A 22267-nucleotide genomic window follows, 5' to 3' on the forward strand; every position below is an offset into this window, starting at 1 on the left:
AAAGGTTTCGAGAGACACTGGTATATAGCATCTAAAAAGTGCAGTTCTAATTTAGGTGCCATGCGTGTTTTTCCAAGCTGCAGGCTGGCCCAACCAAACCAAATTAGCATCTAAAATTTGCCATTTAGTTTCAGTTGAAACTGAAAATGGTGCCTTCCTTCCCCCAGCAGAGAACAGGTCTTTCTGAGCCAGCTGCCACCCCACCCCACTCCCCCTAGCCATAACCCCTCTGCTCTACTACCATCTGAAAGCCCTCTCTGGTCCTTCCTTTAAATGCCCTTTTAGACAAGTGACTTGATCCAGGCAAGAGCAAGCACTAGTTGATATTGATCTCATTTATTCCTGAACCAAAATGGCCACAAAGACTTCCCTCAGCAGTTTTGGTGGCCACTGAAATCAGCATAAGCAGGCATAATCTCCAGTTGCTCCTGCTTATGGGCCAGCAGGATCCTTTAGGTCATTGGTATAGGTGAGGGGAAATGAGAGAAAAGATGGGCTGGCATGGAAAACAGTCCCAAGGACCAGTATCAGGCTACAATCTGCCCTTGCTTGAGCCTTTGGGTCTTGGAGACAATAGACCTAACATTTTTTTGTTTATATTTGTGATTATTGCATTTGATTATAAACTGGAATTGTACTTTTTAGATGCTATATAACCAGCATAGAGTATCTAGTTGTTCATGTAACAACTAGAAATAAGTAAATATATTAGTGTAACAAACTTCAATATTTAATGTATTTTGAATCTTATTTTTTAGACAGCAGAATGTTAAAAAAAAAAATGTTAAAAAAATGTACAAAGATGGGAAGGCTTTTACAAGGCATTTTTTAAAACAAGCTGATTTCCTGATGGAGCTCCTACTCCTTCTCCAGTCCTTGTGGTCAATGTTACATGACATGACCAGAAGCCAACTGAATGTAATTCATGGTCGCCATCAGTAAATTAAATATTTCTTTTCACCATTGCCAATGTGCATAATAAAATCTAGAAAACTACTATTTCTAGTTCATACATAATTACATTCCAAATTGAAGACAGTTCAAATTAGAATACAATTCTTAAATACTTTGCTATTTCTACATTATCCTGCAGAGTGGAAGGGAGCTCCCAAAAGGCTGCATGGTTCCTTGCTCCTGGAGAAGGCTCCTCAGTGTGAGAAGCGAATAGAAGATTTACATGCAAGAGAAAGCAAAGAATGGGGAGGGTTGCATGTCAATCCTTCCTATAAAAATGAGGTTGTTTCATCTAGCACCACAGACTCTATGCTTGAAATGCAGAGACATGTACAAGATTTCCACCAGTCTACGAGTATCACGCTCTTGGAGATGGCAGAGCCCAGTATTATGTTCTGTGCAACAGGTTCAGGATTGTGTTTCTCTTTTTGTTGTTTAACCTTTCTTTGCATGACATTTTCATCTTATTCGTTGCCATTCAGCTCACATCAGTGAGAATTCTGTGTAGGTTTTTTTTGTTCCTTTCTGTCTTGATCTCATTAGGAAGCTAATGTTATTGTCTTATTCCTCCTATTCATTTTCTTGTTGGAGAACGATCATGTGCAATGTGCTTCCTTCTGTCTCATTTAAAAGAAGGCACCAAAATCAATTCCAGTGCAATAGGTGTGTCATACTAGATAAGCAGGTTATTTCATATGCAGAAGGAATCCACTCTGGATTTTTTCTGTGTCCCTCCTACTTCCTAGGGAGCTCTGCTGCCATCTGCAGTTTTTCCCTTGTGCACGTGAGCTGGAAGGAGTATTTCTGTTCTGCTCTCTTTCATTTTATTTGGTGGTTTTTTACCTTTATTTGGTATTTTCAGTGCTCGGAGCTTTCACCTTGATTCCAGCTCTGCCTGCGTAGAGAAAAGGCAGACTCTGGTCTGCAGCTGACAGGTTGATCCTTGATGGGTACCTGTTAGCCGGTCTGAACAAGTATTTTTGGAGCTCGGGGCTGTCCCTGCTTTTCCTTCTCAACTACTGCTTTGTAGGGGTTCAACAGTGGGCTGTTTGGAACCCATAGGAGGCTCAACAGTGTCTCTCAGGGTGCTGGCTGCATTTTCGCCTCCCCCTTCTTTGTTCACATGCCCTTCGGTCCACGAGGATGGAGATACAGTTAGGAATCATGTCTGATTGGCTGCCAGAAGATCAGTGTTGTAGAGACATTTCCAGATTGAGGAAGTGGCTCTCATTTCTAGCTACTGTACAAGAGCTGAGTTAGGCTGCAGCAGATTCCCAGCACAGGTCACAGTGAGTAAGGCCTCTGAGGTGAATTGGGGGGTGTCTGAAATACAGATTTTTTGGTGGGTCCCTATATGTGCCCCTGGGCTCCCCCTCCTTAAATATCTCAAAATCGCCATTTCTGCACTTTGTTTATTATATTTAAATCGCAATTTCAGGTGCAAATCTCATGGCGGTGGCCATCTTGGATTTTTTTGTGATTTTTAAAAAAAAGTTCCCTGCACTTCCAAAACTTTGTTTTTGCCTCAGAACTGGTTGAGATGGAGTCCTTGTGCTGTGCTACCCCAGTTACATGCCAGGTTTGCACAAAATGTATGCCTCAAGAATATCCTTGTGCCACATGCCGCAAAGATCAGAGAGGCAGGAGCAACCAGCTTACGCTCACCCATGCATGCTAAGGTGACAAAAAGGACAGCTAGCCCATTGGGGCGGCCATCTTTATTTTCAAAGTCTGGAAACTGTGACTATTCCGCACATAAGGGCATGAATTCCCTGCAGCCATAGAAAGATGATGTAGAGTCCTCTCAGGGTGATGCAGCGTTTCCTGACTTTATCTGACTTTTTGACATTTTTATGGAAAACCTTTCATGAGAGCCAGGCTTCTCCTGCGCAGTCCCCCTGCACCTCAGTGTCATCCCCAAGTGGCAATGTCTCACAGGACACATCATCTATCCAATCTATTGCTGTTTAGGACATGGGAGACATTGGTCCCAGTGATCAGATGATGATGATCATTTTACTAATCCCTTATTTTCAGAGGATGCTACTCATGTGGCAGATACCTGGGAATATAGGCAGGCTCTCTGGATCAAGATTTGGTGCTTGATCCAGGGGATGATCCCACTGTTCTGCATTTATTTAAATATGCTTCTTTGCCGGATCTTATTTCAGAATCTTTGTATGAGTTGGATTTGGCCACTCAGCTGGCTCACTCTACTTCCTCCTCCCATATGTATGGAGTGCGAGCGCAGTCTGCAGTGTTTCCTTGGCATTCTGATATTGACTTCTTGATCTCAGAGCAGTGGGACTCTCCGGGAAGGTTCTCTTAGAGTTGTGAGAGCCATGTCTAGGCTGTATCCTATGGCACAAGAGTCAGCAGCTTTTTAGTCAGCCTAAAGTGGATTCCCTGGTTGCACAGGTCACTAAGTGCACCTCCACTCCTAGCAGGACCGCTAGGTGGATGGGGTTCTTAGAAGGCTCTTTAAAGCAGTGGTTTTGGGTATCAAAGCAGCCTTGGCAGCATCCTTTATCACATGCGATTGTCTGTCCAGACTGCACACTTTGGAAAGTGAGAGTGATGAACCTCCTCCTCAACTTCTTTTATCTAGTATAGATTGTGTAGCTGACGCCCTATAAGACATTATTTGTTTCCTGGGGAAGGTGTTGGCTTATTCTGTCTCTGTGTGCAGAATGCTCTGGATCAGACAATGGGCTGGGGACGCTATCTCTAAAGTTACTTTATCCAGGCTCCCTTTTAAGGAGCAACTGTTTGGCAAAGGCATAGATGATCTCATGAATTCTGTGGTGGACCGACGCCCCAAGTCCCTGCCTGATAGCAAATCCAGGGCTTCTAGAGGCTCTGGACATTCTAATTTTCGTGGCTCTAACGATCTCATCAGTATTCCAGTGCCATGTTGCAAAGGTTCTCACGGGGTTACAGGCAGTGGTTTTCTGGTCTCTGGTGCAACTAGGCCTCCGCTTCCCGAGCTGCCAAGAAGTCGCAGTGACGCCAGGCTTCGGGAGCCCCCTCTGCATATGAGAGGCAGGCTCTCAGAGTTTCTGCAAACCTGGGTGCAGATTTCATCCGACCGCTGGGTTCTGAAAATCATTCATTCAGTCCGGCTACAAGCTGGAATTTGTCCGGCCTTGTGACGGATTCGTTTGTGTACTCTCCGGCTGGTTGCCCAGAAAAGCACATAAGCACATAAGCAATGCCTCTGCCGGGTCAGACCTGAGGTCCATCGTGCCCAGCACTCTGCTCACGCGGCAGCCCAACAAGTCCAGAACCTGCGTAATAATCCTCTATCTATACCCCTCTATCCCCTTTTCCAACAGGAAATTGTCCAATCCTTTCTTAAACCCCAGTACCGTACTCTACCGTACACTACCGTAAGGTAGAAAAGGTTCAAGCCACTACGAGAAGATTACTGTATATTCAGGTTATAGAGCCGGTGCCATCTGAACAGTCGGGCTCAGGCAGATACTCCATATGTATTGTGCCAAAGAAAGGCTCGGATGATTGGAGACCCATCCTGGACCTTACTCAGGTTAATGCAGCGCTCAAAATTTCCATGCTTTCGCAAGGAGACGGTTTGCTCTGTCATAGCAGTGGTGACCTCGGGAGAGTTCCTAGCCTCTCTTGATCTGACAGAGGCCTATTTGCATATCCCTATTTTCCCAGAGCACAGGAGGTTTCTCAGATTTCATGTCCTAGAAAAACATTATCAATTTTCAGCTCTGCTCTTTGGGCTAGCGACAGCTCCTCGCACCTTTACCAAGGTGAAGGTGGTGGTGGCAGCTCACCTGCGCAAGATGGAACTGCAGATGTATCCCTACCTGGATGACTGGCTCATCAGTGTCCCCTTATTATTCGAGGATCTGAGCATGGTGAATCGGATGATCTGAGTCCTGGAGGATTTGGACTAGATTGTGAATTACCGAAAGAGCCATTTGACACCAACTTGGAGTATCTGGTAGTCTTGTTCGACATGGCAGTTAGCCGCGTCTTACTACCAGAGGCACGCAGACTGAAGCTGTGCAACCAGATTTCTACCCTTTTGGCCAACTGTGCTCCATCAACGTGGGACTATCTTCAAGTCCTAAGGTTCATGGCGGATACAATAGATGTGGTGCCTTGGGTGAGAGACCAAATGTGTCCTCTCCAGGCGGCTTTGCTTTACTCCTGGTCTCCTCAGACACTAAACTGTTCAAAGTTGTTAAAACACATGCGGATTTTGAAACATTTCAGGCAGACCTTAAGAAATTGGAAGACTGGGCAGATGAAATTTAATGTGGACAAATGCAAAGTGATGCATATTGGGAAAAATAACCCAAATCACAGTTATTGGAAGCTAGGGTCCACCTTGGGTGTTAGCGCCTAAGAAAGGGATTTGGGTGTCATGGTACTCAATACGATGAAACCTTCCGCCCAATGTGCAGCAGCAGCCAGAAAAGCAAAAAAGATGCTAGGAATTATTTTAAAAGGGATGGTTAACAAGACTAAAGATATTATAATGCCTCTGTATCACTCCGTGATGTGACCTCACCCGGAGTATTGTGTTCAATTCTGGTCTCCTTATCTCAAGGAAGATATAGCGGCACTAGAAAAGGTTCAAAGAAGAGCGACCAAGATGATAGATGGAATGGAACTCCTCTTGTATGAGGAAAGACTGAAAAGGTTAGGGCTCTTCAGGTTGGAAAAAAGAAGGTTGAGGGAAGATATGATTGAAGTTTACAAAATCCTGAGCGGAGTAGAATTACAAAGACTAGGAGACATTCAATGAAACTGCAGGGAAATACTTTTAAAACTAATTGGAGGAAATATTTTTTCACTCAGAGAATATTTTTTCACTCTGGAATGCATTGTGGTAAAAGCGGATAGCATAGCTGGTTTGAAGAAAGGTTTGGACAGGGGGAGAGGCAGATCTAATATGACATCGGACAAGTGACAGCGTCTCCGACTGAACAAGGCAGAGTTCACAAACTAATTCTTACCTGATTGCAATGCCGTACACTAAACGGAAAGGAAGTGTTCACTCCATGCCCTCAATGGTTAGAACGTCTTCCTCTGCCCAGCACTCTATTATGGAGTTTGCTGCAACTTTCAGGTCCCAGGAAGGGTCCAGAGCTAACTTCTCGGCTGGAGGAGAAGCCAAGGAGCTGGACTTGGAAACATCTCTTTCACCTCCGGGAGTCCTTACTCCACCATGCCCTGCTCTCAATGTGGTAGTGCTCGGGAAGTCTCGTGAGGATTCTCACATGAAGGAAACACCATTTCGAGGGGCACTAGCAGCGAGGAACATGGGCGAGCAGGCAGAGCTGGGAGTTAGAGTTTGTTCCCAGCTAACAAAACCGCCGGTGATAACTCTGGAGAACATATGGGAAATTCTCCAGCACCTAAACTGTAATGTTACCAAATCTTCTCAAGATACTTCTCAGCTTGTAAGTACTGTTGCTTCTTTAGAAAAAAAAAGTGGAAAGTATAAAAGAAGACTTTGCCTCAGATTTAAAGCAGGTTAAAGAAAAGGTAGATACTCTCCAAGACTTAACATCTGAAATTGTGAAAGATAAAATTTCTTTGAATAGAAAAATAGAATAACTGGAGAATTGTAACCACAGATTGAATATCTGTTTGTTAAATTTTCCTAAATCACCACTAATCTATTAAAAAAATATCTAAATGAAGTTTTGAAATTTCCTTTGGAAGCTTTTCCACCATTAAATAAAATTTACTATGTGCCATCTTAAAAAGCAATAGCTGTTAATCCAGATATGGGACAAATTAATACAAACAGTCAGGAAAATCTAAATATTACAGACTTGCTTGAAACAAGTATATCAGAAACAACTGAAAGAGCTACTTTATTGGTTTCTCTTGTATTCGAGCAAGATGTTAACACTATATTCAAATTGTATTATCGGAATTCACAAGTATTGTTCTATGGGTAAAAAAAAAGTTTGGATGTTTCCAGACTTAACCCATCAAACACAAGAAAGAAGAAAACTATTTATTGTAATGAGACCCGAGGCATTGAGTATTGGTGCCTCATTCCTTTTGGCATATGTATGCAAGTGTATGATTAAGTACTTGGGAGTGAAATACATCTTCTGTGCACCAGAACAACTGAGAACATTCTTGGATGTGAAGAAATTGGTGACCTGAATGTTTGGGAGAGATTAAGAACTGCTCTTATGGATATTGGGACCTTCCGTTAAACCTTTTTCCTATTCTTTTGGGGTCTTAAATGTGATTCTCTTCTCTTTACCAAGATCTGCCCTCCTTATTATTGGGGTTTAAGGAAGATAGTAATTTTCATGTTAATTGAAGATGTCCTTTATTACTTTGATTTTCTTTCTGCATTTCTTGTGCAAGAGTTTATCTTGTTGAATTTGTTAAATTTCAATAAAATTTTTAAAAAAAATTTTTTAAGAAGAGTTTGGACAAATTCCTGGAGGAAAAGTCCATAGTCTGTTGTTAAGACATGGAGCAAGCCTCTGCTTGCCCTGGATTGGTAGCATGGAATGTTGCTACTCTTTGGGTTTTAGCCACCGTGAGAATAGGCTACTGGGCTTGATGGACCATTGATTTGACCCAGTAAGGCTATTCCAATATTCTTATGTTTTTACAGAAGTCTCTGCCATGGATGTTGGAGGCTCATGCCAGTATGGGCTGGTGGCTTCATCCTCAGCCCCTTTCCAAGGGCATGCCTCTGCAGATTGATTCCTGGGTAGTTCTCACGACAGATGCCAGTCTCCTGTGCTGGGGGGCCCATTGCAGTTGCCGTTCTCTTCGGGGCCATTGGACACCCTCTCAGAAAAGGTGGTCAATCAACAGGCTGGAACTGCATGCCATCTGTTGGCTCTGAAAAAATTGCAGAAACATTTAGAAGGCTAAGCGGTCAGTCTTCTCTAACAATGCGACAGCGGTGGCTTATGTCAATCGGCAATGCGACAGTAAGAGTGCATCTCTGTGTCTGGAAGCCTGCCTGCTCATCCACTAGGTGGAGTGACTTCTTTAGTTTAGACTCTCTGACCATCTATTTGTGCTGACTCATTCAATTAAGTGTGGCACACCTGCTTCTAAGGTCATGAATTCCAGATGGATCCATAAGGCTATTTCATCAGTCTACAATGTTTGTAGGAAGCAGTCTCGAGTAGAAGTGTTGCTTCATCGTGGGCGGAAGCTAGAGCTGTCTCTCCAGAGGAGATTTGCAGAGTGGCAACTTGGTCTACACTCCATACATTTGCTAAGTTTTACAGAATGAACATTGCAGCAAGAGAGGACTCTGCCTTTGGTTCCTCAGTGTTACAGGCCGGCACAGTCAGCCCACCCTAGATTCCTGGGGCTGCTTTGGTACGTTCTACTTGTCTAGAATGACACACTTATTGCACTGGAAAAAGAGATTGTCCTTACCTTAATAATATATTTTCCAGTAGATAGGTTTGTCATTCTAGACTCCCTGTTCTTCCTGTGCCTGCCCACTGTTTCGTTCTGTTTATGCTTCTATAAGAGATTTCTTGTTTGCCATTCAGCTCTTTAGGACCCTGAAGAATACTGTATAATATGTTTTTGTGTCCAATGGGGTACTCTTGATGCTTCTGTTGGCTGTTACTTATTTGTTCTGTATTCAAGTGTTACTTTGTTTAAGCAGATTGGTTTGGGAAACTTCCCATATTTGTTCCTATTTCCATTTTGTCCATGGAGCTCTTCAATGCTTGGGTACTAACTGCAGATGGCAGCAGAGCTCCCTGGGAAGTAAGAAGGACACAGAAAAAAATCCGGAGTGGATTCCTTCTACATATGGCTCACGGCCATGGGGAGATTACCCGCTTGTCTAGAATGACACACTTATCTACTGGAAAAGATATTACCAAGGTAAAGACATAATCTATTTTTTTGTGGCTTGCACTATAAACCGTATATAGGGAGGCCAATTTAAGCAGGTGTGGGCATTTTACAGGCCCAAAGTTATTTTGTACCCACAGTTTCATTGAAAGCAATGCAAATAAGGAGGACAAACTGAGACATCTGGGTTTAATTCCATTGAACGCACTGGAAGTAAAACCTATGTCTCAATCCGTCCTCCTTTTTCTGGAGCCATATGGTAATCCTATTCTAGTGGCCTCTTCCAGTAAAGAGTGATTCCCAGGCACTCTTTCTCTCACTGGTTCCTTAGCCAAATGGCTGCTGGGATTTCCCATGGCAGCCTTGCCAAATTGCTATGGGAAATTTTAGCAGCCTTTTTGAGATTGGAACCAATGAGGGCAAGAGCAGCTGTGAATTGTTCTTGCCTGGAAGAGGCCACTAGACCGCCGAGACATTTAAAAAGTAGGCCAGGGTGGCTCATGAGAGAGGTGGCACCGTTAGACCACCAGGGCATTTTAAAGATAGACCTGTGGAGGGCCTATAAGTGGTTGGACTACCCGAGTGAGGGGCAGGGAGAGTTTCAGCCAAAAAGGTACTGGCATTTTCAGCCAAAATCCAAACCCAGATTTTGGGTCGGTTGTGATGTTGAAACCGAAATTAGGTCAGTCTAATTTAACTGGCATACTGTTCAGGTTAAAATATAGAACATGGTAATCTAGTAAATGATGGTAGGTGAAAATCCATAAATTTCATCCAATCTGCCCAACAAGGCAGCCAGAATTGCATCTGTTGCTCTATGGAGCTTACATCCCCCTATACCCTGAACTCTTATATAGAAAATGTAATATTTTAAGATTTATTTAATAGTATTTATCATATTTTTAAAGAAATTTCACCCAAGGCGCAGCGTAAAGCAAGAAAATCTAGATATAGGCAATAAAGTAATAAAACAAGCATTCAAGCAGTGCATGCTACTTATAATATCAACACAACATGTATCAGAACAGCTTAATAACACAGTTGGTAAGCAGAAGTGGGACATATAGACAGATAAGACAGAGTAACAGGAATTTAGACAGAAGATAAGATGTACAATTTCTGCTTAAGTTAGTCAATGTCTGTGACACATGTCTGTTTTCTGATTCCAAGTCTTGTTGCAGTTAATAATAATTTTAATAATAATAATTTATTTTTATATACCGCCAAAGCCGTAGTAGTTCGAGGCGGTTTACAACAAAGAAGGGCTGGATAATCAGCGAATATAGGTACAATCAGTGAGTATAGATACAATTTATATAGGTGAGCAGGATACAGGTACAATATATAGGTGCAATATATATAGGTGAGCAGGATACATAGGTAAGGCATAAGAGATCTTGGGAAACAAGAGGTCGGGCATACGAGGTCTTAGGTTACAAATCGGTTAAGCAGGTTTGTTTTTAATAATTTTCTGAAATTTAGGTAGGATGAGGAGCGCGAGATAATATTGCCCTGCCAATCATTTAATTGACCTGTTTGGAAGGCAAGTGTTCTGTTCAGGTATCTTTTGTAACGACAGGCCTTTAGTGTTAGATGGTTAAACAGATGAACTCTGCGTGTGGGTCTTGATGAACAATCTAAGATAAAATGGGGAACCAAGTATATGGGGGCCGAACCAAGAATGGATTTGAAACAGACAGGCAAACTTGAACTGCACTCTTGCTTCCAAGGGCAGCCAGTGGAGTTTTTGGTAGTAGAGAGTTATGTGTTCCCATTTTTTTAGCCCAAAGATAAGTCGGATTGCCGAATTTTGGATGATTTGGAGTCTTTGAATGTTTTTTTTGAAAGACCCCAGATAAATAATGTTACAGTAGTCGAGTAAGCTTAGAATGGAGGATTGCACCAGTAAACGGAATGAGGTTGCATCGAAGTACTTTCTGATGGTTCTTAGTTTCCATAATGTGGAGAAGCCTTTTCTGGTGTGTGCTTCAAGGATAAGGTTGCGGTCTAGTGCCATTCCCAGAATTTTTATGGAATCTGTGATAGGAAAGACTTGACCATTCAAGGAATTTGATGAATCTTTGATTTTGTCGTTTGGACTCGCCAGAAAGAATTTGTTTTTTTCTGAATTGAGTTTCAATTTGAAATTAGCCATCCATAGTTAGATTTGCTTTAAGATAGATGCCAGGTGATTTTTTTGTCTCGGGAGTTAAGTTAGTTAGGCACAACTGGGTAACCCTTTCCGGGACCACTTACCGTGCTCTTGCCCCTTTATCTACTAAACCTATCTCCTAGTCCCGCAAGGCTCCCTGGTATCTTCCATACCACAGGGAATTGAAGAAAAAATGTTGAGCCCTGGAACGTAAATGAAAAAAATCAAAATCCTCTTCTTACAGACAATCCTGGAGAGACAATATCAAGTTCTATAACACTGTATTAAAAAAAGCAAGGAAGAATTTCTATGGAGATAAAATCACCAGATCAAAAAACCAAAATAGTACATTGTTCAACATCTGGCGCAACCTAACCTCAAAAAACGACTCCACCTTTCCCCCTCCCCCCATCTGCAAACGACCTAGCCAAATTTTTCAACGAAAAGATTACTACCATAAGGAGTTCTTTCCCCCCAGCTGTCTCTTACAATTCTCTGCCTCCCAATGACTCCAACCCTATCCTTGCTGATAGATCCTGGACTGCTTTCGAACTCGTATCCGAACCCCATATCTCTAAACTTTGTCTCAAACTGAAATCCTGGAAATACATCCTAGATCCTTTCCCATCCTACCTTTACGAAAACATTCCTGCACAGGCCATCTCCTCCCTTACCAGTTTTATAAATACTGCTCTACTATTGGGCCTGTTCTCCACAGAAATGGGACACATTGCCTTATCCCCTCTTCTGAAAAAAAGTCGATCTCGATCCTTCCTTACCATCGAACTACCGCCCCATAGCAAATATCCCTCTCTAACTAAACTGCTAGAGGCCATAGTCGCTACCCAGCTCTCTTCTTACTTAGAAAGATTCTCCATTCTCCACCCCTACCAACACGGCTTCAGACCCAGCTTCAGCACTGAGTCCCTCATAGTTTTCCTAATTTCAAAGGTTCAACAACTACATTTTCGTAACAAATTCGCTGTTCTTTTACAATTCGATCTCTCTGCAGCTTTCGATGTTGTCCACCACGACATACTACTTTATCAACTTTCCGAGATAGGAATTGACTCCACCGTCCTAAAGTGGTTCTCAAACTTCCTTCGCTCTCGCTCCTACACTGTCAACACAAATGGTACCATGTCCGTACCTTGGACACCATCATGCGGTGTCCCTCAGGGATCACCCCTATCCCCTATTCTCTTTAACATCTACATGTCCTCCCTGAAGCTCCTCCAACTTTCCACCCTTGAAACAATCTACACATACGCTGATGACATCCTTGTCCTCCTTGAAACATACCAGAACCTCACCAACCTCCACGAGAACATTACATCTTGCTTAATGAGACTCCACTCCTGGTCCCTCTCGGTACAGATGAAACTAAATGAATCAAAAACAAAATTACTCTGGCTCGGCCCAAAGTTAGAACACCTGCCCATCATCTTCGCACTACCCACTTCCCACCTCCCACCTTGAGTTCTCAAGCAAGGTTCTTGGCATCACTATTGATTCTTCTCTCTCCCTCAATGACCACCTCAACTCCTTGGCAAAATCATGCTTTTTCAGCCTCCACATGCTGAGGAAAGTAAGATCCTACTTTCGCCAAAAACATTTCGCCGTCCTCGTCCAATCCATCATCCTCTCCAAACTTGACTACTGCAATTCCATTTACTTATGCCTAACAAAAAAAAGTCTTCAAAGACTCCAGCTTATCCAGAATACTGCAGCCAAGTTGATCTTTGCAAAATGCAAATCTGACCATGTCTCCCCACTCCTGTCCAATCTTCACTGGCTCCCAGTGATTTCCAGAATCCATTTCAAATGCTCCTGCCTGGCTTTTAAGATCATTCACGGCATCCTTCCTCCCCTAATCCCACTATCCTTGAACTTCTCGAGTCCTGACTCCACCAGACCCACCCAAAGTTATAAACTATCCTTCCCCTCTCTACGTGATATTCTCTATGCAGGTAAACTGGGAAATTTTCTTCTCTTCAAAATCACAGGTCTCTGGAACGACCTTACTATCCCGTTTTGGAACCTGGGCTCTCTCCAACTATTCCGCAAGCAACTGAAAACTTGGCTCTTCTCTAACATGTAATTCTATTTTCCCCCTTACTCTTCCATTCTATATATAAGCTCATGTAAACCTTTTCCTTTCTCTTCTTATATTTTAAGTTCTTGTAAACCGTGACGAGCTCCACTTCTGTGGAGAGGATGCAGTATATACACTTAAGGTTTAGTTTAGTTTAGAAAGACTATGGTGATGTCGTCAGCATAAATGTAGAATTTGATTTTTAAACTTTGCAATAGATTCCCTTGTGCGACCAGGTAGATATTGAACAGTGTGGGGAATAGGGGGGAGCCCTGCGGGACTCCACATGCGTTAAGTGCATCTGATGATTGTCCTTGTGTGACTAGATAGTTGCATCCATTAATGGCTTGGGAAGTAGTCTTGTGCTAGGCAAGACCTTTCTGTTAGCGCATTCCAGAGTATGGGGAGCTATAGTATTATGGAGAAGGCTCATTGATGGGCGACACATTGTGTTATTCCCTTTCAAGGGGATATGGTTAGTTATTCTTCTTGGGAAGCCCTTAGAGACATTGCAGTTTCTGTTCAATTACCCTGACTCATTTCATTTATGCAGGTATGGGAGCAGGATATGGGGAAATATTTTAGTAAAAAATGGGTTTGAGATCTTTGAACAAGCAGGGTAAGCTTCAATATGGGAATAGCTAAAGAAGAACTACTGTGAAATTCTGTATAGTTGATATTTGACCCCAAGCAGGCTCAAGAAAATGTACCTCAATAGTTCTGATAGCTGTTGGAGTGGCTGCCCCGAGAATGGTGCATTTCTTCATATTTGGTGGGAATGTCCAAGAATTAGAAAAAATTACGAGGGGGATATTACTAAGAATGTTAAAGGTACAATAGGAAGCAAAATAGCTTAGATTCTGGATATATGCTTATCTGTTCTATATAAGGGAGAGAGGTGTCTCATAAGGTCTGCAAATTGATATCTGTACAGTAGATATCATTGCTGTTAGATGTGAGAGAGTTGCCCATTGGCAATAGGTAGATAGTCCCTCCACCCTCCAAAGCTGACTGCATGGGTGAGCAGAATTCACCAGCTGGTTCTGTTAGAAAAGTTTACAGCTATCCACTGTGAATTATAAAAAATTCAAATAAATATGGCCAATTGTTTATAAGCTTTGTGAGGACAAGAATTTGAGTGTTCTTATGGTAAGTGGGAGAGATGGGATCTCTGCTGGGGCTAACCTGACATTCCCAGGGACTTCAGTGAATTGGTTTAAGAGGTACAACATTGGGAAATGTATGCATTTTGGGAATGGAAAAATTGGGGGGAGCCCTAAAGGAAACATAAAGATAGATATTGATCTAGTTTGGGCCATGGCTATGTCCCTTAGGGCTGAGAGATGTTTAATGTGGTGGGAGTTACATTACATTACATTACATTAGGGATTTCTATTCCGCCATTACCTTGCGGTTCAAGGCGGATTACAAAAGGTTAATTTAAAAAGAACAGAGTTACAATGATTAGCTAGAGAGGTAAATTTTAGATCTTATGGACATTTTGCGGGTTGTTGAGGGTGAGGTGGTTTGTAAAAGAGTTAATAGGTGGTCATAGTGGAGATTCTTTTGTTATTATTAGTGCAGTAATGGGTAGATCAAATGTCAGTTTTAGAGTTACTAAGATGTCGTGGTGTTATTGCTGTTTCAGGAATTTCTTGAAAAGTGTGGTTTTTATTTCTTTTCTGAACGTCCTATAGTCTGGGGTGGTCATCAGAAGGTTGGAGATCTGGTTGTCCAGCCTTGCGGCTTGAGTGGCTAGGAGGCCGTCGTGTAGTTTTGTTCTTTTTACTTCCTTGATTGGGGGGGGGTATGAATGGGGAGTGCGTTTTTCTGTGTCTGGTAGTGGGTGCTTGGATGAGGCGATTGTTCAAGTATGATGGGCTGTCTCCGTGTAGGGTTTTAAATAATATGCAGTAGAATTTGAATTGGATTCTTTCTTGGATTGGAAGCCAATGTGAGTTGATGAAGGCTTCAGTGATGTGGTCATGTTTTTTCAATGAGTAGATGAGTCTCAGAGCTGTATTTTGGATTGTTTGGAGTTGTCTTATCGTAGTTGCATGATGATGCATGTTGCATGATGATGTAGCAATACCAACATTAGATTTTTATGAAATGTAAATATTATATATAATCTATTTTTAGGACATTTGGTCTGTTTTAATACAATGTATGTTATTGTGTATACTGCTTAGATTTTAAGCGGTTTATTAATTTTTCAAATAAATATATATGAAGCAGGAGCAGTTCTACCCCTTTTTCTACAGAAATCTCAGGACAGTAGGCAATTTTGAAAAAATATATATATTTGAGCGGAATAAATAGATATTTACACAGGTAAATAGATTTTATAAATTGCTTTCATATTCCCCCCCCCCTTTTTACAAAACAGCAATAGTGGATTTTAGCGCAGGCTGGCGTGCTCGATGCTATGTGCTGCTCCTGACACTCAGAGTTTCTATGAGCGTCAGGAGCAGTGCAAAGCATTCAGCACGCTGGTCTATGTTAAAAAACACTATCGCGGTTTTGTAAAAAAGGGGGGGGGGGGTTATCTAGTATAGTGCTTCTCAAGCCAGTCTTGGGTGCTCTTCTGCTAGTCTAGTTTTGAGAAGATCTACAATCAATATGCATAAGATAGATGTCCCTGTAGTGGAGTGATGAGAGGGTCAGTGTTTGAAGGTTAGATATAAAGATACTAAATGCAGCTGGTGCACAAGAATCATGCTGCATCGAAACCAAATGTTAAAGGTGACCAACAAAATGGAAGTCAGAAAACAGTGGTGCTGTAAAATTGAGCTACCAGGTGGCATCAGTATATTTTTTTATATTTTAAAAAAATCTTTATAATAGTTTCAAAACATTAAACAAAGTAATTATCCATATATTAAAACAGAGCAGTAAGAAGAAAAATATCTGATCATCAAAGTCCACATCAAGAGAACTGCATGAAAATGAACATAGATAAAAAAAAGAAAATAAGCACTAAAGGGGGGGGGGAGAAATTCATCAATATGTGCTACTGTTAAGAAATGGTTATTTTACCACAAGTTGTACTATTTTAGCACAAGGTCTCACTGGATAAAATTGGACACTGTGCTAAAATAGCATAACTTGTGGTAAAATAACCCCTTTCTTAACAGTAGCATATATTGATGAATTTCCCCCTAAATATAACAATAATCCTGCTATTTTTATATATCTCTAATATACTGGTAATGTAACCTCCTAAGGCTTATCAGCCATCTGACTCTTATCTTGCAAAAACTTCTTTAAATAATCCGGATCAAAATAAAACATATTTCCTTCGCCAGATAAGGTCTCCAAAACTGAACACAATACTCAAAGTAGGGCCTCATCAATGACCTGTACAGGGGCATCAACACCTTCTTTCTTCTACTGGTTATGCCTCTCTTTATACAGCCCAGCATCCTTCCGGCAGCAGCCACCGCATTGCCGCACTGTTTTTACGCCTTTAGATCTTCAGATACTATCACCCCAAGGTCCCTCTCTCCCTCCGTGCAAATCATCCTCTCACCTCCCAGCATATACGGTTTTATATGTAATTAAACATTTACATGGGAATTTCAGGAAGGATGCTCCTATGGCCAATATTTTAGAGTTTAAATCAAGAAATTTCCCCCTTTTTAACTGAGTGACCCTCGTGACATCAGGAAAAGCTGCAATTTTTGGCAACTAAAGGTCTTAATATTCTTTTTAAAATATGCTCTAAACTTATCAGTTCCACTAATCACTCTTACTAAAAGGGTGGCACATTGGTTAAAGCCATCTTGTGAGGTCTCTAAGAATTTAGTCAAATCAGTTTCTGAGATGGCTTCTAAGACACCCATGCCCTCACCACCTGTATCCACTGAAATTTTCTTCTGAGGTAAATAAAATATTTGATATCATTACAGAGTCAAAATTTCTAATAGACAAAACTCTGGGCACTTCTTCTCCCCTTCCCCCTTCAATATCTGGTGGTTCTCTTAGTTTTAGGGGTCCTCTAATTCCATTTACTTCTTTAACTTTCCAGAACTGATTGAAAAAATATTTCCTCCTATTGGTTTTAAAGTATTACTCTGTAACTTCGTGTGTCCCCCTAGTCTTTGTTAATCTTGATGGAATAAAAAATCAATCCACTTATACCCATTCTACACCACTCAGGATTTTGTAGACTTCAATCAAAAATCATATCTCATAAGTCTATTTTTCAAACTGAAGAACCCTAACCTCTTTAGTCTTTCCTCATACGAGAGGAGCTCCATTCCCTTTTATCATCTTGGTTGCTCTTCTTTAAATCTTTTCTAGTGCCGCTATATCTTTTTTTGAGATAAGGAGACCAGAGCTGAACGCAATCTCAAGGTGAGGTCACACCATTCAGCGATCAGAGACATTATAACATTCTTATTCTTAGACCTCACCTCACAATCGGGAAAAATTGTATGGGCAGAAACCTGGTAGACTGCTCATCCTATGTGCACAATAGCATTCCCCAAACATGAGGTAAGACCAACATTCACACCAAAGAACACACCTCCTTCCTATTCCCACCCCCAATCAAATAACTACCCAAAAAGAGCCAACAATTTGTGAATGGAATACACCCCAATTGTGTGGAATTATGAGACTGAAAGAAGGTATGAACCACTATGTGGAGAGTGATGAGGACAAAGCAAATATGCTAAGCAAATACTTTTGCAGTATTCACAGAAGAAAAAACATGGAGAAGGACCACGATTGGATAGCAAAGTTACACCTGAGAATTTAGTGAATACCACAATGTTCACGGAAGAAAGTGTTTATGAACAACTTGAAAAACTGAAGGTGGACAAAGCTATGGGACCGGATGGGATCCATCCCAGGATACTGAGAGAGCTCCGAGAGGTTCTGGCAGATCCTCGTAAAGATTTGTTCAATAAATCTTTAGAGATGGGAGAAGTTCCACGGGACTGGAGAAGAGCGGTGGTCCCTCTTCACAAAAGTGGCCGCAGAGATGAAGTGGGAAATTACAGACTGGTAAGCCTCACTTCGGTTATTGGAAAAATAATGGAAACGTTGCTGAAGGAAAGGATAGTGAAATTCTTACTCCAATAGATTACAAAATCTGAGGCAACATGGCTTTACTAAAGGTAAATTGTGCCAAATGAATCTGATTGAATTCTTTGACTGGGTGACCACAGAATTGGATCAAGGATGTAATTAACTTAGATTTCAGCAAAGCCTTTGACATGATTCCTCATAGGAGGCTCTTAAACTCCATGGGCTGAAGTTAGGGCCCAAAGTCGTGAACTGGATTAGAAGCTGGTTGATGGACAGATGCCAGAGGGTGGTGGTTAATGGAATTCGCTCAGAGGAAGGAAAAGTTAGTAGTGGAGTGCCTCAGGGTTCGGTGCTGGGACCGATTCTGTTTAATGTGTGTGTGAGTGACATTGCTGAAGGGTTAGAAGGTATAGTTAATCTTTTTGCGGATGATACCAAGATTTGTAACAGAGTGAATAAACCAGAGGGAGTGGAAAACATGAAAAAGAATCTTCAAAAGTTAGAAGAATGGTCTAACGTCTGGCAACTAAACTTCAATGCGAAGAAGTACAGAGTGATGCATTTGGGGGGTAGAAATCCAAGGGAACCGTATGTGCTGGGAGGTGAGAGGCTGATAAACATTGACGGAGAGAGGGACCTTGGGGTAATTATGTCTGATGATCTAAAGGCAGCTAAACAGTGTGATAAGGCGGTGGCTGTAGCCAGAAGGATGCTAAGCTGTATATAAAGAGGAGTAACCAGCAGAAGAAAGGAGGTGTTGATACCCCTGTATAGGTCGTTGGTGAGGCTGCACTTGGAGTATTGTGTTCAGTTTTGGAGGCTGTACCTGGTGAAAGATATAAAAAGACTTGAAGTGATCCAGAGGAAGATGACAAAAATGATAAGGAGTTTGAACTAAAAGAGGTGGAGAGTGGCCGCAAACTACTTAAAGTCCTAGATTTCAAACATACGGACTTTAATAAAATGGAAGAGTACCTGAAGAAAGAGCTGTTAGGATGGGAGGACATAAGACAAGTGGAAAAACAGTAGTCTAAGCTGAAAGGAGCGATAAAAATGACTATGGACCTTTATGTGAAGAAAATAAATAAAAACAAGAGAAAAAGGAAACTGATATTGTTCTCCAAAGTAGTGGCGGAGAAAATAAAGGCAAAAAGAGTTGGCGTTCCTGAAATATAAAAAAACAAAGAAGAGAAGTATAGAAAGGACTACCAGGTGAAACTAAAAGAAGCCAAGAGAGAGATACGTCTGGAGAAAGCACAGGTGGAAGAGCATATGGATAAAAATATAAAAAAGAGAGACACATTTTTTCAGATATATTAGTGAAAGGAGGAAGATGAAAAATGGAATTGCTAAACTAAAAGATGCTAGAAACCGATATGTGGAGAGTGATGAGGAAAAAGCAAACGAGCTAAATAAATACTTCTCTTCTGTATTCACGGAAGAAAATCCTGGAGAAGAACCGAGACTGTCTAGCAAAGTTATGCAAGAAAATGGAGTAGATTCTGTGCCGTTCACGGAGGAAAGTGTTTATGATTAACTTGAAAAAATGAAGGTGGACAAAGCAATGGGACCGAACGGGATCCATCCCAGGATACTGAGGGAGCTCAGAGAGGTTCTGGCGGGCCCTATTAAAGACTTGTTCAACAAATCTCTGTAGACGGGAGTGGTTCCTGGGGATTGGAGAAGAGCAGATGTGGTCCCTATTCACAAAACTACAGGCCACTAAGCTTCACTTCAGTTGTTGGAAAAATAATGGAAGTGTTGCTGAAAGAAAGGATAGTGAACTTCTTAGAATCTAATGAGTTATAGGATCCGAGGCAACATGCCAAATGAACCTGATTGAATTTTTTTATTGCTTGACCAGAGAACTGAAACGAGGACATATACTAGATGTCATTTACTTATATTTCTTCAAAGCCTTTGACACGGTTCCTCATAGGAGGCTCTTGAACAAATTTGAGGGGCTGAAGATAGGACCCAAAGTGATGAACTGGATTAGAAACTGGTTGTTGAACAGATGCCAGCGGGTGGTGGTTAATGGAAGTCGCCGGAGGAAGAAAAGGTGAGTAGTGGAGTCCCTCAGGGTTCGGTGCTGGGGTTGAACCTGTTCAATATATTTGTGAGTGACATTGCTGAAGGCATAGAAAGTAAGGTTTGCTTTTTTGCAGATGATACCAAGATTTGTAACAGAGTAGACACCGAGGAGGGAGTGGAAAACATGAAAAAATATCTGCAAATGTTAGAGGAATGGTCTTGTATCTGGCAACTAAAATTCAATGCAAAGAAATGCAAAGTAATGCATTTGGGGATTAATAATCAGAAGGAACCGTATATGCTGGGAGGTGAGAGGATGATTTGCACGGAGGGAGAGAGGGACCTTGGGGTGATAGTATCTGAAGATCTAAAGGCGTAAAAACAGTGCGGCAATGCGGTGGCTGCTGCCGGAAGGATGCTGGGCTGTATAAAGAGAGGCATAACCAGTAGAAGAAAGAAGGTGTTGATGCCCCTGTACAGGTCATTGATGAGGCCCTACTTTGAGTATTGTGTTCAGTTTTGGAGACCTTATCTGGCGAAGGACATAAGAAGACTTGAAGCAGTCTGGAGGAGGGTGACGAAAATGATAGGAGGTTTGCTCCAAAAGACGTATGAAGAGAGACTAGAAGCCCTGAATATGTATACCCTAGAGAAAAGGAGGGACAGGGGAGATATGATTCAGACGTTCAGGTACTTGAAAGGTATTAACGTAGAACAAGATATTTTCAAGAGAAAGGAAAATGGTAAAACCAGAGGGCATAATTTGAGGCTGAGGGGTGGTAGACTCAAGAGCAATGTAAGGAAATTCTTTACAGAGAGGGTGGTGGATGCTTGGAATGCACTACCAAGAGAGGTGGTGGAGAGGAAAACAGTGACGGAGTTCAAAAAAGTGTGGGATGAACACAGAGGATCTAGAATCAGAAAATAATAGTAAATATTGAAGAACTAAGGCCAGTACTGGGCAGACTTGCACGATATGTGTCTGTATATGACCTTTTGGTTAAGGATGGGCTGGAGAGGGCTTCAATGGCTGGGAGAGTGTAGATGAGCTGGAGTGAGCTTTGAAGAATTCTCCTAGGGTTGGGGGGAGAGGGGAGCCAGGTAGGGTTTGGCGTGTATGAGCTCTCATATTAGTTTGAATAGTGTTTTTTTGTGTCTTCAACTTTCAGCCCTAAGTGTTTGGAGTAGACTGCTTCCACTTCTCAAGTTTCAGGTTTTTATTAAAATTTGATTCAATCACTTATCCAATTTCTAAATAAATAAATTTGGATTATTCTTCCCAATGTGCATCACTTTGCATTTGTCCACATTAAATTTTATCTGCCACTTGGATGCCCAATCTTCCAATTTCCTAAGGTCTTCCTGCAGTTTTTCACAGTCCACATGCATTTTAACAACCTTGAATAGTTTAGGGCTCCTTTTACGAAGGTGCGCTAGAGTTTTTAGCGCACGCATAAAATTACCACACGCTATAGCACGCGGTAGCTGAAAATCTACCGCCTGCTGAACAGGAGGCAGTAGCGGCTAGTGTGTTCGGGAATTTAACGCGCGCTATAGCGCGTGTTAAGGTACTAGCACACCTTCAGGCTAGGCTTTGCTATTACTAGTACTATTTAACATTTCTGTAGTGCTGATAGGCATATGCAGAGCTTTACAACAGCATATTTAAGAGACGGTCCCTGCTCACAACTTTCTTAGAGATTGCCACTGAAGTGACTTTGGGTGCCACTGCCAGCCACTGCAAGTTTTCTGCAAACGCAACTTACTTAGCAACAAGTTTTTCATCTTGCTCCCTTATAACTGTGCATGTATAACTGTACTGTGCATGCCAAAGAGAACTTTAAAATCTGCAAACATTTATGGAGAAGGCTGTCTCATCTTGTCCTCTGCCACATCTTGTCCTCTACCAAAAGGATGTTCCTTGCTCTTATACTCATTCTTTATGCTCCTTAATAGATGACCCAAATATAACGCCAGGGGACCATCCCCTTTTGCTGATGCAATAATTTTATAATACACGTAAGGTACAGTTTAATAACTCATTTAATCTCTTTCCACACAATTTCTAATAAATCAGCAGCTGTATTCCTAATATGCCCATATAGTATTAACTATATCACTTCCTTACATGCATCAGTCTACCTAAGGGA

General features: G+C 41.7%; 1 protein-coding gene across 10 annotated transcripts in view; it reads left to right on the forward strand.

The window, feature by feature from the left end:
• Window positions 1-22267, forward strand: part of BHMG1 (basic helix-loop-helix and HMG-box containing 1) — a 484779-nt gene that overhangs the window by 217364 nt on the left and 245148 nt on the right. For 9 of the 10 annotated variants that reach the window (XM_033953753.1, XM_033953748.1, XM_033953746.1 and 6 more), the window contains one exon: window positions 1094-1360. The exons of the other annotated variant lie outside the window; for it this stretch is intronic. In XM_033953753.1, the coding sequence (XP_033809644.1) occupies window positions 1094-1360 (267 nt within the window). The remainder of the gene's footprint in view (window positions 1-1093; window positions 1361-22267) is intronic. 10 annotated transcript variants of the gene reach the window in all.

The sequence above is a fragment of the Geotrypetes seraphini genome, chromosome 8, assembly GCF_902459505.1.
Source record: "Geotrypetes seraphini chromosome 8, aGeoSer1.1, whole genome shotgun sequence".
NCBI lineage: Eukaryota > Metazoa > Chordata > Amphibia > Gymnophiona > Dermophiidae > Geotrypetes > Geotrypetes seraphini.